Raw genomic sequence first — 17,097 nt, 5'->3', positions numbered from 1 at the left:
TACACTGGGGCTTTGTGTGCAGTAAAGAGCTGCTATTTTTAACAGCGCTTTACCGTCGTTTTAGCGGCTTTCGTTTTAGTGGGGCGCTTTTAACCCCCGCTAGTGCCTGAAAAGGGTTCAAAGCGATGCTTCGGTGGCACTGCCCATTGATTTCAATGGACAGGGCCGCTGTGGGAGCGGTGTATACACCACTCCTACAGCGCCCCTCTGGCTTCCACATTAGAGAGACGCTGTACAGGCACTTTAGCGCTATAGTGCCTGTAAAGTGCCTCAGCGTGAAAGGGGTCTAAGTCTAGCTAGAAACCATGTAATTTGTAATATTAGACCAGTTATATTTCACATAGACAACTGACTTTTAACTCCTTGGCTAAAGAGGACAAAATTACAGGATATTGAGCATATATTAAGCTTAGGTCGATCTGTGAAATGATCAGATTTTGTATAGTAGACAGCAGTTTTACAAAGTTTTAAGTGTAGTTTTAGCAGAGCAAATTGCACACACTCATTTCCATGTATATGAACTGGGAAATAAATGGTTGCAGTGGTTTTCCTTTCAAATATCTTTCGAATTGGCACTAAAAATAACAATTAATCCAAATACACAAGTGTTGAACTGGGGTGGTTCTCCATAATTTGAGGTACCACAAGCAAAGATGCAGTCGCATTAAAAGGTCTATTGCAGTGTATCGGCAACCCACTCAAAATTTAATAGGCTGGCCTACTACAGTGCAGGTTATTGTACAACATAAAGCACATTAACGTGTGCAGTTACGCACTGCAATTACGCCATTCTGGTCTAGAGGTGTAGAAAGATTACTTGGCCCACTGAACCAAATCGACTATTTGCAGGAGACAAAATAAAGAAATTTCCAGTTTAAAGATTAACTTTACCTTTCTAAATATAATTTAAAAATGCACATCTTTTCACAGGTAAAAAAAAAATGTAGATTTTATTTCTTATTAGGAGCCCGTAAAGCATTGTACCCTTGATCAGCAGATCGTGGGTAAAGTCTGTCTCCTGCAGACTGTAGCTGTCTGCCCATACCTCGTACAGGCTGACAGTTACTAAATGACAGGATGCATCAATGAACTTACTACCGCGCTCATCAGCGCCCTGGTTGTTACCGTATTTATTGGCGTATAACACGTACCTACATTTTAAGAGGGAAGTGTCAGGAAAATATTTTTTTTTAACTAAACAACTTTAAATTAAAATAAGGGTCTGTGCCCATCAATGCAGCCTGATCAATGCCCATCAATGCAGCCTAATCAATGCCCAACTCCTCATGCAGCCTTATCAATGCCCCTTTTTAGCCTAAATGCAACCTCACCATCAATGCAGCCTGGACAGTGCATGAAATCACAGAGCTGTCATCTCCTGTTTGACTCACTCGGCAGTAGGGGTGCAACAGATCAAAAAACTCACGGATCGGATCGATCCTCGGATCAGGAGTCACGGATCGGATCATTTTCGGCTCAGCAAAAAAAAAAAAAAGACAAATCTTGTTACACCCACCAGAGTTTTAGATTTCACAGTTCTTCTCAACACAAAACGGAGCTTATGTGCTTAAATACAGTGTTTGGAAATCCGACGGACTGTTTATTGCTAATGTGACAGAACACCTCTGATTTTCACATTTAAACAGTCCGTCAGATTTACAAATACTGTATTTAAGCGTATAAGCTCTGTTTTGTGTTGAAATAACTGCATCTCGCAATACTTATATGTGCAGCCAAGTGGAAGTCGCAGTCCCATGTACGAAAGTGGTGTCACCAGTTCCCTACTGTGACCTGAACTATCCCAATCATCAGATCCCTTTAGTGTCATTGATCGGCGGGCTGAGTGTCTAGTGAAAATCCCCCCCTACGTGCTCAGTCCATACAGATCCCCCCGATCGCCTCCTCTCTCTTCTCTGGCAAGCAGCAGGACGCCCGGTGCGGCGGCAGCAGCGGCTCCCTGTGTGGATTCCTCAAGGTGCAGCATGGAGCTCATCGCTGGGCTGTTAGGAGTCAATGACATATTGAGCTCAAGTGCCCACAAACTTCCGAGGAGCAGCCTGCATCCCCCGCGCCGGGTGGACCTCGATGGCCACCGCTTCGATAGCTAGGCCGAAGCCGCGGCCTTTCCTATGGACCGGGAGGCCCGTGGATCGCCATGTGTCCCGACCCGAAGGTGCTGATCTGTACGGATCAGTTGCACCCCTAGTGACAATACTTGATGTGTTCCCACTGTCATATGGCATTCTTGTGCCACAGTGCCTACACACCGTCACGGTTTTATCCACTAATCTCTTTCCTTCATCATTATATTTGACAGGGAAGCCAAAATGCTCCCATACAGGGGATTTAAATGACGCGGGGCATTCAAGCTCCTCCGTTCGCCATGACCACGCTGTGTGTGGACTGAACATGCGCAAATTATTATTTTTTTTTTTTTTAGAAAACAATCCTCGGATCACATGTGTGCGGTTCGGATCAATCTTTTTCGGTTCGGATCACGGATCAATGACGATCCGTTGCACCCCTACTCGGCAGTCACACAAAGACACACAGTCCCGCCACCGGCATTGGACCAGCTCCTCTGATAGACAGAACACTGGTTCAATGCCAGTGGCGGAGGTGGGACTGTGTGTGTGACGTGAGAGCCGAACAAGAAATGATGGCTTGTGAAAGCTGGCTGTTCGGCTCTCCCTCGGCAGTCGCACACACAGTCCCGCCTCCGCCGTGGCATTGGACAAGCTCCTGTGATAGACAGAACACTGGTCCAATGCCAGTGGTGGAGGCAAGACTGTGTGTGTGACGTAAGAGCCGAACAGAAGATGATGGCTTGTGAATTCCGGGTGTGTTCGTCCACCTCCTTACCTTCCAAGGTACACTATCGGTGTATAACACGCATGCGCGATTTGCCCCCTGTTGTACGGATGTTGTACGCCGATAAATACGGTAATTGAGAACTACAAGCCTTCAGCTTGGCTGTCTGTACTTGTAGTTCATTCACGGAATAAATGTGAATGAATGAGATGGGTGAAAATCCACGGCCCACTGTCACAATTACAAGGGGATCAGGGAGAGGCTGCAGGAACAGGTTACACCCTAAAAACAGGTAGAGCATGTAACATTCCCAAAGGTGAATTTATCCTCCAAGGCTCGGTTCACACTGCTGCGGGAACCATGCGAATCCACTGCAGGTTCCCCCATCGCATGTCTCCCGATGGCAGTTCACTGCCCTATGCGAACTGCTGGGAGTGTCAATTCGAAGTTAATGACACCCCCAAATCCGTTTGCAAATTCGGACAGGAATCGGATCGCATGGGTGTGAAAACCCATGCGATCCGATTCTGCTGTGTACCAAGAAAAGGGTCTTGTGCAAGTTTGGACAGAATTTGATGCAAATTCATCCATACAATCTGAATGGCTGTAATTACATCACAGAGACATCGCATGTAATTTGCACTGAAGTGCAGTGTGAATCTCAATGCGATGTCTGACATCGCACCAGTGGGAACCGGCCCTTAAAGTGGGACTCCAACTTCTCCCCGCTCCAGTAATACTGTGAGCCCACGCTGTGTGATGTGTCCATGACAGCCTGGACCCACAGGTAGGATAGAAGACCACCTCCATTATGCAACTCAGAAGATGTGCTACACTAGAGCCAAGAGAGAGATCCACTCAAATTTAACAGAAGTGAACATTCTTATCCTTTAGAACAGGGATCTTCAAACTACGGCCCTCCAGCTGTTGCAGAACTACAAATCCCATGAGGCATTGTAAAACTCTGACACTCACAGACATGACTGAGTTTGATGGGAATTGTAGTTCCTGAACAGCTGTGGAGTGCCATAGTTTGAGGACCCCTGCTTTAGGAAATTAAGTCCAATTACTACAGTGTCAGTGCTTATGGACTCTGCTACCTATTATCATTTTTAATGCAATGCTAATGGTTTACGGAACACCTGCAGATAACATTTTATTCTTTTCATGATATAACTCAAATGATTTTTTTCAGAGCCACATTTTATTACCCAGTCTTATAGTCTATCAAAACACATAAACAAAAATGTTATATATTGCAGCTTTCCAGACCGTAGATGAGGCAGCTGCATTTTTTTCAGGCTGTTGTTCACCTAGTAATCCTGTGAATAACGCACATGGTTTTCACTCATTCACTCCATAGTAACTTCGGAGGGAGCCATGGTTGTAGTCCAAATTATGACAGCAGTCTAGTGACAACCATGTCTTCCTCTTTATTTCTATTACATGGGGACAGGGGAATTGGTAGTTTAAAGATGGTAGCTTGAAAGGAAGAGAATACTGATTGAGATTTCAGTTCAGCTCACAGGAAGCGCCCAGGACACTGCATTTCTAATAAGATCTATGTAGACACGACATCTAAGGACTGGTATAAGCTGCAATTGTGTTATTTTGTTTAGATATCCTTTTATTTCTTGATCTGATTTCTTAATATGTGAATATCAATGTACATGCTTCTTCATATATATTGCTTTAGGCTCTAAACTTGTTCCCTTCCCTGCCTTACTTCTACACCCTTTAGGTGGTGCTGATGTTGAGACTGTTGCTCTGGGTTATTTCATCACCCCTTGTGTTGGAACTTGCATTTCAATCATATGCTACCTTCTGCTTCCTCGTCTAGTAAGTGCTATGTTTTATCTGTATGGAATTTTTGATTTTGTTTGTTTCATCTTTATAATTTTTTTTTTATTATCATTATTTTTTTACTTAGGACTTTGCTCAGTACTATCTCTCGAAATCCAACACACACGGTCCAAAGCCTTATGAAATAGAGACTAAAACAGAATTGTTACATCCAGGTTTGATGTCATATATTTTTACAGCTATACAGAGAAACCATTTTGTTAAATGCATCGCCATTGGATCACACTGCATATTTACTCCCTTTAGGAGAGGAAAATGGAGATGCAGGACAGAAGAAAGCTGTGTTACTGCTAAAGGAGACAGAAGCTGGTGGTGTAGAGGAAGAGAAACTGACTGTGTCTATCTGCACTATTTTAAGAAAGGCAAGTATGGTTTCCGCATTGCTTAATTAGCTGAGAATACACCAGAAGTTTATTAGGAATGATAATATCTGTGTCAATATAATAACTCATTTGCACACCCTAACCACTTCAGCTCTGGAAGGTTTTATTCCCCTTCATGACCAAGCCATTTTTTGCTATTTTAGCACCGTACTACTTTAACCACTTAAGGACCGCCCTACCCGACGATATACGTAGACAGAATGGCATGGCTGGGCACAAGGGCATACAGGTGCGTCCCCTTTACGAACCGGGTCGCGGCGGCGTGCTCGCGACCCGGTCCGAAGCTCAATGACCGCACCCGCAGACCCGATCGCCGCCGGTGTCCCGCGATCGGGTCACAGAGCTGAAGAACTGGGAGAGGTAAGTGTAATCAAACCTTTCCCCGTACTTCCTAGTGGCTTGTCAGTGATCGTCTGTTTCCTGTCATAGGGAACGACAAGCAGTGACGTCACACGCCCCCCTACAGTAAGAATCACACACTAGGGCACACTTAACCCCTACAGCGCCCCCTAGAGGTCAACCCCTTCACTGCCATTTTCATTTTCACAGTAATCCGTGCATTTTTATAGCACTGGTCGCTGTAAAAATGCCAATGGTCCCACAAATGTGTTAAGTGTCCGATGTGTCCGCCATAATGTCGCAGTCACGATAAAAATCGCTGACCGCTGCCATTAGTAGTAAAAACATAAATATAAAAAAAAAAGCCATAAAACTATCCCCTATTTTGTAGACGCAATAACTTTTGCGCAAACCAATCAATAAACGCTTATTGCAATTATTTTTTTTTATTTTTTTTTACCAAAAATATGTAGAAGAATACGTATCGGCCTAAACTGAGGAAAAAAATTTTTTTATATATTTTTGGGGCATATTTATTATAGCAAAAAGTAAAAAATATAGACCTTTTTTTTTCAAAATTGTCGCTCTATTTTTGTTGATAGCGCAAAAAAAACAAAAAAAACGGAGAGGTGATCAAATACCACCAAAAGAAAGCTCTATTTGTGGGGAAAAAAGGACGTCAATTGTGTTTGGGAGCCACGTCGCATGATCGCGCAATTGTCAGTTACAGCGACACAGTGCCGAATCGCAAAAAGGGGCCTGGTCCTTTAGCAGCAAAATGGTCCGGGTTTAAAGCAGTTGTATACCCCAAAGTCCTTTTTTTTTTTAACTTGCAAGGCAAAGGCATAATGAGCTAGTATGACTAGCATACTAGCTCATTATCAATTACTTACCTTGGATCGAAGCCCCCGCAGCGGTCCTCGGACACGTCCTCCGCCGCCGTGACACCCGGAGTTTAAGGGTGAAAATTTTGCGCCAAGTGAATAAATATATAGTAGTAAATAAAATAAGCTGCTCCCCTCAAAGAGTGAATGCTCCTAGTGATATGGGTAAAAGATAGGGGGCGCTAATAATTAATAAAAATAACAATGAAAATCATAGGACTGCGCTCCTGAAGTCACTAATCTTTATCAAATAAACAAATGTGCACAAAACATTAACAAACAACATATGATTAAAAAATATTGTGAAATATCAATTGGTGCAAATAATATTCAGTCCCAATCTTAAGCACAAAAAAAATATTATGATAATAAATCAAAGTCCATAAAACACCAAACATCTATTCCGTGCTTGCTGTGATATACTGATAGAGAAGTGATCCTTCACCAAACTTGAATAAACACCCAAAGTGACTGGATAAGTAATCTGCTTACCAGAGCACATTGACTCCTTTACTCAAAAAGAGAGTCAATGAAAGCTTATGCAGGATAATGCCTGCTCACATAGGCTGAAATGGAGATATTAGGCGACTTCCTCCTTAAAGGTCTCGGCCGGATATGAAATAACAATGGAAACATCCATAGCGTAATTTCGTTTATTAAAAAATGAGCAAAGATAAAACTTAGCCAAATGGCTACTCACATTTAAAAGTGCCTATCCCGGCACTGGGGCTGCTGGCTCTAATCGGTAGCCTGGGGATCTGCCGTGCTCCCACCACACTCTGTCCGTGGCATGTGTTCCACCTCACAGGAACCAACAACAGCAGGGCCGGAAATGATGTACGTAGCGTGACCAGGTACCGCCTCGATGTACGTTTCGAAATAACGTCCTCAGGAAGCGTCCTAATATCTCCATTTCAGCCTATGTGAGCAGGCATTATCCTGCATAAGCTCTCATTGACTCTCTTTTTGAGTAAAGGAGTCAATGTGCTCTGGAAAGCAGATTACTTATCCAGTCACTTTGGGTGTTTTTTCAAGTTTGGTGAATGATCACTCTTCTATCAGTATATCACAGCAAGCATGGAATGGAGCACTGAATGGATGTTTGGTGTTTTATGGACTTTGATTTATTATCATAATATTTTTTTGTGCTTAAGATTGGGACTGAATATTATTTGCACTAATTGATATTTCACAATATTTTTTAATCATATGTTGTTTGTTAATGTTTTGTGCACATTTGTTTATTTGATAATGATTAGTGACTTCAGGAGTGCAGTCCTATGATTTTCATTGTTATTTTTATTATTAGCGCCCCCTATCTTTTACCCATGAAATCCTGAGTGACTTCCGGGTATCGCCGATCCAGCCTGACGTCACTCTCGCGCATACGCGCAGAACGGCACGTCCCCCCTCCCATTCAAGAGCCGCCGGCGCCCACTTTTCTGCAAATATCTCCTTAACCATGTAGGTTAAGAAGATATTGCAAGCACCTACAGGAAAGCCTTAATTTGTGTGGTCATGCACCACTGTGCTTTTGGTGGTATTTGATCACCACTGTATTTTTTTTATTTTTTGTGATCTAAACGAAAAGACTAAAAATTTTGAAGGAAGAAAAAACTATTTTTACTTTCTGCTATAAAGCATATAAAAAAAAAAAATCCTAATGTATTCATGAATTTTCGCCAAAATGTATCACCAGTGACACTAATACAGTGATCATATTATACACTGTCACTGTACTAATGACACTGGCTGGGAAGAGGTTAACATCTAGGGCGATCAAGGGGTTAAATATGTGCCTAACAATGTGTAATGTGCTGATTTTTTACTAAATGTCTTGTTTCTTATCCCTGCTTTTCAGGGATAAGAAATGGAGAGTTCATTCCCTCTGTACAAAGTCCTGTGTTGATTGTACAAATAGAGCTCTGGGCTGTGATTATACACAGCCGATCAGTAGGTCCCGTTCATGAATCATTGGCTGGGACTTGCTGACAGACACCCACTGTGTACAATCACAGTGGGGGGCACATGTGCATCCTAAAGCAGGAAGCAACGGATGGTTACATCGATTTCCCTGCTTGGGCCGCCCATCCACAGTACATAGTGGGCGGTCCTCAAGAAGTTAATTTTGAGTCAAGCTCTTATGACAAAAGATGGTATACAAAAAGGCATAACTGGGTGATGGCAGGGACCACAAAATGTTGGTCATTTTACATTTCTCTTGTATATTCTGGAAGACCCCAAATTTGGGTGTGAAATTAACCACTTAAGACCCGGACCTTTATACAGGTAAAGGACTTGGCCAGTTTTTGCGATTCTACACTGCGTCGCTTTAACTGACAATTGCCCGGTCGTGCGACTAGGCTCCCAAACAAAATTGGCGTCCTTTTTTTCCCACAAATAGAGCTTTCTTTTGGTGGTTTTTGATCACCTCTGCGGTTTTTATTTTTTGCGCTGTAAACAAAAATAGAGCGACAATTTTGAAAAAAAACCAATATTTTTTACTTTTTGCTATAATTATCCCCCAAAAATATATGAAAAAAACTTTTTTTTCCCCTCAGTTTAGGCCGATACGTATTCTTCTACCTATTTTTGGTAAAAAAAAATCGCAATAAGCGTTTATCGATTGGTTTGCGCAAAATTTATAGCGTTTTTCAAAATAGGAGATAGTTTAATCGCATTTTTATTAATTTTTTTTTTTTTTTTTACTACTAATGGTGGCGATCAGCGATTTATTTATTTTCGTGACTGCGACATTATGGCGGACACATCTGACAATTTTGACACATTTTTGGGACCATTGTAATTTTCACAGCAAAAAATGCATTGTTTACTGTGAAAATTACAATTGCAGTTTGGGAGTTAACCACTAGGGGGCGCTGAAGGGGTTATGTGTGACCTCATATGTTTTTCTAACTGTAGGGGGGCGGGGCTGGACGTGTGACGTCATTGATCGTGTTTCCCTATATCAGGGAACACACGATCAATGAAGCTGTCACTGTGAAGAACGGGGAAGCTGTGTTTACACACAGCTCTCCCCGTTCTTCAGCTCCGGGGACCGATCTCGGGACTCCAGCGGTGATCAGGTCCACGGGTCCCACTGTCACGGAGCTTCGGACCGGGGTACGTGCTTGTGCCCAGCCGTGCCATTCGGTCGACGTATATCTGCAGGAGGCGGTCCTTAAGTGGTTAAAGCACTCCCTGCTGTAATGTGGGTACATTGACAGACTTTGCAGTGTGAGCAGAGATAGGAGGAATGTTTCTGACCTCTCAAATTTCTGTTGCCAGAGAAGAATTCTGATAAGGTAGATGTATCAGTAGTTCCTGGTTTTTAAAATTTTTGCCATATTTTCATATATATAATTTCTATCCAAGTATTAAGAAAAACATATCTTTTCTTTTTACCTGGAACATCCATGCACTTTCAGACATGTGATAATCGAAGACAATGTCGCATTCACCTGTTCCAAGCTCCAGCATCGGGTCTTTCCCTCTGTGTGCAACCGGTGGCTTCCTCTGGTACTGTAGTCATGCCAAAGCGCTGTCTTAAAAGGGCTAGCATGTCAGTTTCTCTGTAGGCTAGATTCACATAGATTAGCGGATCTTTAGATCCGCGTAATCTATGTGATTTACGATCCGCCGGTGCAATTTAGCGAGGCTAGTGCAGTATTCACAAAGCACTTACCTCGAAAATTGCACCGTCGGATCGGAACTCCCCCGGCGGAATTCAAATTCCGCGGCTAGGGGAGTGTACAATTTAAATCAGGCGCGTTCCCGCGCCGATTTAACTGCGCATGCGCCGCCGGCGAAATTTCCCAGTGCACATGCTCCAAATGACGTCGCTAGGACGTCATTGTTTTCGGCGGCAACGTCAATTGCGGCCATCCGTATTCCAGACCGACTTGCGCAAACGGCGTAAAAATTTGAAACTCGGCGCGGGAACGACGCCCATACTTAACATTATCTACCCCTCATATAGCAGGGGTAACTATCCGCCGGAAAAAGCCGAACGCAAACGACGTAAAAAAAAAACGGCGGGCGTTCGTTTCTGAATCTGCGGTTCTCCTCATTTGCATATCCGATGCGTAAAAGACCGAGGCGACACCTAGCGGCCGGCGGGAGATTGCAGCCTAAGATCCGACGATGTAAGTCACTTACACCAGTCGGATCTAAGGGAGATCTATGCGGAACTGATTCTTATGAATCAGTCGCATAGATCCGACCGTCGGATCTCAGAGATACGACGGCGGATCAGAAGATCCGCCGTTGTATCTCTTGATGAATCTGGCCCAGTGTGTCCACATGCTAAGAACCAGTGCCACGTGTTCCCAAGCACTTTCTCAAATATTTCCTTAACCTTTTTGCTGCTATAGCCTTTTTTTTGCAAATATGTTTAAAAAATAATTTTCGGTTTCAAGATTGCATAAAACCCCCCAAAGCATATATTTTCTGAAAGCAGACACCCTAGAGAATAAAATGGTAGCTCCAATTTTGTTATGTTGCACAATATTACTGCAAAGGTTTCAGTAAAATTTGAGTAAAAAATTCACTAAAGTTAATTTTAGGGCACACAAACAATAAATGTACCCACTTTTTTGGTAAAATATAAAAGATGAGGTTTCAGAAAGTAAATCGATACCCAACATGTCAAACCTTAAATCTGTATGAGCCCGTGAAATGACGACAGACTTCAGTACCCTAAATATGTGCATTGCTTTAAAAGCCCCCTATAGGTCATTCATCTGGCGTTCTGCAGAAGGTGCTAGAAATATTGCCAGCGTACGTGGCAATATGTAACGTGTATTGCAATCAATTAAAAAAATATATCTTTTTGTCCATGGACGGACACCGCTTCCTTAAACTTTGACTTGTGGGTTATGTTTTTGTTCTATAGGAGAGGACTAGGCAAAACATGTTAGATATTTAAATACATGTTACATTCACAGAGTTGAACAGCCCCTGCCCAGGGGGCAGTCCCTCCAGACATAACCCTCCACCCTGCAGTCAGCAGCTCAGTTTTTTTTCTGCCTAGTAGAGGAGTAGGACCTGGCTCCCTTTTGGGCCCATGGTCCTGAAGACATTTTTTATTTTATTTTTGGAAATCTTCTATTAACTGCTGGCTGGGTGACAGGCTGGATATTTATAGATCCTTTTAATCTCCCGAGTCCTGCCATAGAGCGTGAGCAGACCTTAGCTAAGCGCTGGGTCGGACACGACAGGCTCCAGGGGTGGCCGGTGAGCTATGTGCTCCGGGGTCCGCATATGACTGGGCCGCTGTTGTCTCACTCACAGTGGACCGGACAGACAGCTACTCCGTACTACTCAGATGTAGGTCTGTCGGGGACGTGATAGCTAGTCCTCGCAAGGACGGGTAAGTTCGGTTCCTCCTGCCTCGGCAGGATGGAACAGCTGGGCATTCCTAGGTTTAAAGGGTCACTAAAGGAAACTTTTTTTTTTTTTTAGCTAAATAGCTTCCTTTAGCTTCCTGCAGTCCTGGTTTCATGTCCTCATTGTTCGTTTTTGCTCTGATGTTGCTGCAATCCTTATCTGTTCTGAACACTTCCTGGTTGTCTGTTTCCCGATGAAAAAAGTCATGGGAGCTTTCTCTGTGGTCACTAATCAAGGAGGTGTGATTTACTGTGTGTCTAAAACCCCTCAACACCAATCCGTTTCGTTTTACAAACCATCACTGCCCTGTATTGGCTCTGAGTCTCTGTACATCACAGTAGGAGGAAACAGCATGCAAAAACAAAACTGAAACTGTAGGTACATTATATGATTGATTTTTATCTATTTTTAATAATTTTTAAAAGGAATCCGTTAACTATTATGTCTCTATACCCTGTAAACAGTCATTTCAGAAAAAAAAAATGTTTTCCTTTACAACTCCTTTAAGGGGGTTCTACGCCCGCAGCCTTCCTTTCTTCCGAAGGTTGTTTCGGCCTTACATCTAAATGAGGACATGTGCTTTCATTGCTTTGTCCTCGACCGTCGCATCCCAAAGAGGTTGCTCTACATTCCTTGGATGTGGTCCGAGCTCTGCGAGTATATCTCTCTGCTACGGCTCCGTTTCGGAGGTCAGACTCGCTGTGTCGGTGACTGGTCCAAAGAAAGGCCTGGCGGTCTCGTCGGCCACCATTTCTCAGTGGATCAGACAGATCGTGATTCAGGCTTATGCCCTACAGGGGCGGACGCCTCCCTTTCCTGCCACGGCGCATTCAACCAGGGCAATAGGTGCTTCCTGGGCCTTCCGACATGAAGCGTCTGTCTCACAGGTGTGTAAGGCGGTGACCTGGTCGTCTGTTCACACCTTTACTAAATTTTACAAGGTTGATGTGCATGCATCTGCGAATGCTTGCTTTGGCCGCAAAGTTATGTAGGTGGCTGTTTTAAGGTTGCAACTCCTCCGTTGAGGAGCACTGTTTGTTTTTTGGGTGGAAGTTGGTTTGCTTGCTGTGCCCACCCCTCGTTTTTTGTCACTGCTTGGGGGACGTCCTTACTGTCAAGAATATTTGGAGCTGTGTCCGTCCATGAACGGAAGAGAAAATAGGATTTTTGTACTAATCCTTTTCTCTGAAGTTCATGGACTGACACAGCATCCACCCCCCTTTTTTTAAGTTTGTACTGCTATTTGACGAACTGAGCTGCTGACTGCAGGGTGAGGGGTTATGGCCAGAGGGTCCGGCCCCTGGGCAGTGCTATTTGGCTTTGCTGTGTTACATGTTTTTTAACTGTTTAACATGTCTGCCTAGTCCTCTCCTGTTCCCCCCCATCTGTATCCTGCTCCTGGGACCCTTTGCATGTATGCCAGCACATTCATTCTTCCTCTGCACTCTTGTCAACCATCTGCTCCTCTGCACCAGTGAATTTCCTTTTGAGTTCCCTCCAGCCGTATGTTCCAGCATCTGAGTTCTCCCAGCCTGTGTATCTTCCTTGTGTGCTTCCATGCATTTCTATCAGCCTAGTAAAGTAAACTCAGCGCTGCTCTCATTGCCTGCCGAGTTGGGTCAGAGGGCCACAAATTGGGAATCGCCTGCCACGTAACATCTCAACCTTTGGCAGCTATAGAGAAGACAAGTCCGTTCCTTGACCCTTCTTGAGTGTCTCATTATTTCTAATTGAGCAAATGAACCATAAACTCTGCCTTTTTGGGCTTTCACCACTGCCTGCACAGCTGCTACATCCTAATTCTGGTCAGCCAGCCCGCCGTTAATTGGATTTCTAATCTATGCCAGACACTGCTTCCTAGTTGCTAGTCTCACAAATATGAAGTCAGATTAAGCAAAGTCATTCCTGTATTGCTTACTGTTCTGAGAGCTTGCTGGAGAAAAATCTGGTCCTGTGGTTGATTGCTCTCCATGCTTCTGCTTCATTTATACTGTTGAGCTGTACTTGCCTCTCCAGCTGCATCCTCATTACCCCATCTGTTGTGGGTAGGGTTGCCACATAATCCCTTTAATCCAGGACAACACATAAATTACACAGGTTCTGAGGCCGATTAAGGTGGTAATTAAACTTGTGCCTTATCTGCATTAAATCAGCCTCAGAACCTGTGTAATTCTTATGTGTCCTGGATTAAAGGGATGATATGGCAACCCTAGTTTTGGGGGACAACATGAGGATGCAAAGCCTTGTTTATCTACCAAGATGGCTGCCTCTCCACAGAGACACCATGAGAGAACAAAGCATGGTAAATAAGTAACTTGTTGGTGTTTTTTTTTTTTTTTAGAACAGCTTCCACAGTGCAGGCCCCCTTTTAATTGTTGTTCTTGGCACAATGATGCTTTTTTGTGCTGTTATGTACAAAACTTGGTTTACGGCTTGTCACTGATTGGTTAAAGCGGGAGTTCACCCGAAAACCTTTTTTTAACATTAGATTGAGCCTAATAAAGGGGAGCAGAAACGTTTTTTTTTTTTTTAAATCAATGCCGTACTTACCGTTTTCGAGATAGATGTTCTCCCGCCGCTTCCGGGTATGATCTTCGGGACTGGGCTTTCCTATTTGATTGACAGCCCTCCGACGGTCGCATACAGCGCGTCACCAGTTGCTGAAAGAAGCCGAACGTCGGTGCGGCTCTATACGGCGCCTGCGCACCGACGTTCGGCTACTTTCGGAAAATCGTGACGCGCTGTATGCGACGGTCGGAAGGCTGTCAATCAAATAGAAACGCTCAGTCCTGCAGCCCATACCCGGAAGCGACGGGAGAACATCTATCTCGAAAACGGTAAGTACGGCATTGATTTTTTAAAAAAATACCTGTTTCTGCTCCCCTTAAATAGCCTCAATCTAATGTTAAAAATGTATTTTTTGGGTGAACCTCCACTTTAAAAAGATAAGTATTTTATGCAATATAGTTATTAGTAATAACCGCATGATTTTACAACCCCCCCAGAAAATGTGTGTTGTAGATAGTTATATATGCTTAAAACAGGGCCACTGCTTAAATCTTTCTCATACAACATTAAGTTTAAAGTGATTGTAATGTCTCCCTTTTTCTTTTAAATAACAAACATGTTATACTTGCCTTCCCTTTGCAGTGGTCCCTCTTCACTGCTCCTGTCCCCTCCCTCTTGAGTGCCCCCACAGCAAGAAGCTTGCTATAGGGGCATAAATATAGAGGTACTGGCTCTAAGGTCCCCAGACCAAAGAGCCGGGTACAAGGGGGTTTTGGGCCATGGTTGGACTATTGCGGTACTATTAGCAAGGTATGAGAAGTAAAAGAAAACAAGTAAATAATAAAAAAGACATTTTATTGAGTACAAAAACAATAAAAACATAATTGGACAATATAGAGTTAAAAAATACAAGATGACCAGCATAACACCAACTCAATAAAATGTCTTTTATTATTTACTTGTTTTCTTTTACTTCTCATACCTTGCTAATAGTACCGCAATAGTCCAACCATGGCCCAAAACCCCCTTGTACTCGGCTCCCGATGCTGTCAAAGTCAATCAGGAGGGAGAGTTCCGGGTGGCAAGGGACTTGTGGACATCGCTGGATAGAGATGGGGTTTAGGTAAGTATTAGGGGGGACTGCTGCACACAGAAGGCTTTTTGTCTTAATGCATAGAATACATCAGGATAAAACCCTTGCCTTTTAAAACCACTTTTTAAAAGATTTTTTTTTTCCATATTTATACTTGCCTAGGTGGGATCAGCGCCTCTACACTGAGAACCAAACCTTGGCATTCGCTCGGTTTTCAGAGCTTTGTGAGCAGAGAGCTGCACACTTTCAGTCACAGCTCTTTTCTCTTCTCCCTCCTCTCTCACTGGAGCGCTGAGCTGAGCTGTGAAGGGGGTAGAGCGGCTGGCTCAGGCTCTTAGTTGCTCGCTGAGAGGCTGAGACAGGTGTCAGTCCAGGCACCTGGTGGATCCAGACTCTGTGGTTGGGATGACACAGTACCTGGACGGACATTGGTGATGTCAGCAGTGAGCGGACTTCAGTCTCTCTGCTGAAAACTGTTCACAGGAGTGCAGAACGAATTGCACTTCTATAGAAGTACAGCCAAACGAGCTTTGCCTATACTTCTCCTTTAATCTTTAGGTGGTCGTATGGCAGGTATCTGCCACAGAGAATGGGGCTTCTTAATGTCAACAAATTGAATGGGTACAAAAGGAGATTTCAGACACTTGGGAGGTGAATTTGGGGATATTTAAATTCAGCTGAATTGTAGGTGAAAATTTACTTTTCTGGTAATGATCGTTTGGTCTTTTTTCTTTTTTCCCTTCCTTATAGATCTGGGTGATGGCTTTGACGATAGTACTTACGTTTGGAGTGACGTTATCAGTGTTTCCAGCAATCACTGCAAAAGTTGGCACACATGTACAAGATAATGAAAGCTGGAGTGAGTTTCTACCTGTTATACTTTTTCTCTAAGAACAGAATTTATTTTACTATTGTAGCACGTTTTGAAATATTTGTGCTTTAGTTCATGTTTTTCCTCTTTTTTAGGCAAATTTTTTAATCCTGTTTGCTGCTTCTTGATTTTTAATGTGATGGACTGGATTGGGCGTAGCCTTACTTCTAAAATTCTGTGGGTAAGTTCTTCCCACCTACTTTGTATCCATTTGCATGTACTTATTAAATAATTAAAAGAGAGGAGTAACCTTGTGATCTGACTCAAGTAGCATGAATGCTGAATGGCTGCCACGTGTAAGAACCAGCACTGAACAATAAGAACTTTTATTGAATAAAGCTGATCATGTGAACCAAGTTTTGGGTTTTCAGAGAATTTCATCAAATTAACTGTTTTAGGGCAGGGGTGCTCAACCTTTTGAAGAGAGGTCCATTTAGGTGATTTGATAAACAGATGCGTAACGTAGTGAAATTTAAATGGTTAGAATTTTCTAATTGTTTGTGAATTTGTAATAAAGATTTTCCTACTGCAGCCACTGAATTCCGGTGAGAAGGGAGGAGGAGAAGCCGAATTTCAGCAGTTGCAGGAGGAAAATTGAGAAGATTGGTTCCTGTATATGCTGCCCTCCCTGTCCAAGTATAAAACGGAATGCGACAGGGAAGCCGCATGGGCCCTTGACGCTACACCAGTGGTTGGAATGGTGAAAACACGTCTTAACTATGGAGTTTTAAATTTAAACAGTCCTTGACTGTCGTGAGCTCCCTTTCACATGGGGCGGAATCTGCTCACTCAGCGGAGCTGGCGGATGACAGATCCGTATCCGCTCTTCTCTATGGGCCCTCTGATCCAATCTGCCCAGACAGAGGGGAATGGATACCCTTCTATTTTTTGGGGGGGGGGGGGGGGGTCCAGACTGGTGGTAGGCGGGTGTAAACTGATACAATTCAAATTACATTT

General features: G+C 43.4%; 1 protein-coding gene across 3 annotated transcripts in view; it reads left to right on the top strand.

Moving 5' to 3' along the window:
* The window catches only part of SLC29A2 (solute carrier family 29 member 2), an 85,564-nt gene that overhangs the window by 54,029 nt on the left and 14,438 nt on the right, over positions 1 to 17,097 (top strand). For all 3 annotated transcript variants that reach the window (XM_040328883.1, XM_040328882.1, XM_040328881.1), the window contains exons 7-11: positions 4,553 to 4,650; positions 4,742 to 4,829; positions 4,921 to 5,036; positions 16,020 to 16,128; positions 16,236 to 16,321. In XM_040328883.1, coding sequence (XP_040184817.1) covers positions 4,553 to 4,650; positions 4,742 to 4,829; positions 4,921 to 5,036; positions 16,020 to 16,128; positions 16,236 to 16,321 — 497 coding nt within the window. The remainder of the gene's footprint in view (positions 1 to 4,552; positions 4,651 to 4,741; positions 4,830 to 4,920; positions 5,037 to 16,019; positions 16,129 to 16,235; positions 16,322 to 17,097) is intronic.

Source organism: Rana temporaria, chromosome 11 (assembly GCF_905171775.1).
Source record: "Rana temporaria chromosome 11, aRanTem1.1, whole genome shotgun sequence".
Classification (NCBI taxonomy): Eukaryota; Metazoa; Chordata; class Amphibia; order Anura; family Ranidae; genus Rana; species Rana temporaria.
The sequence above is the reverse complement of the archived record's forward strand: the minus strand, read 5'-3'. Positions and strand labels throughout refer to the sequence as shown.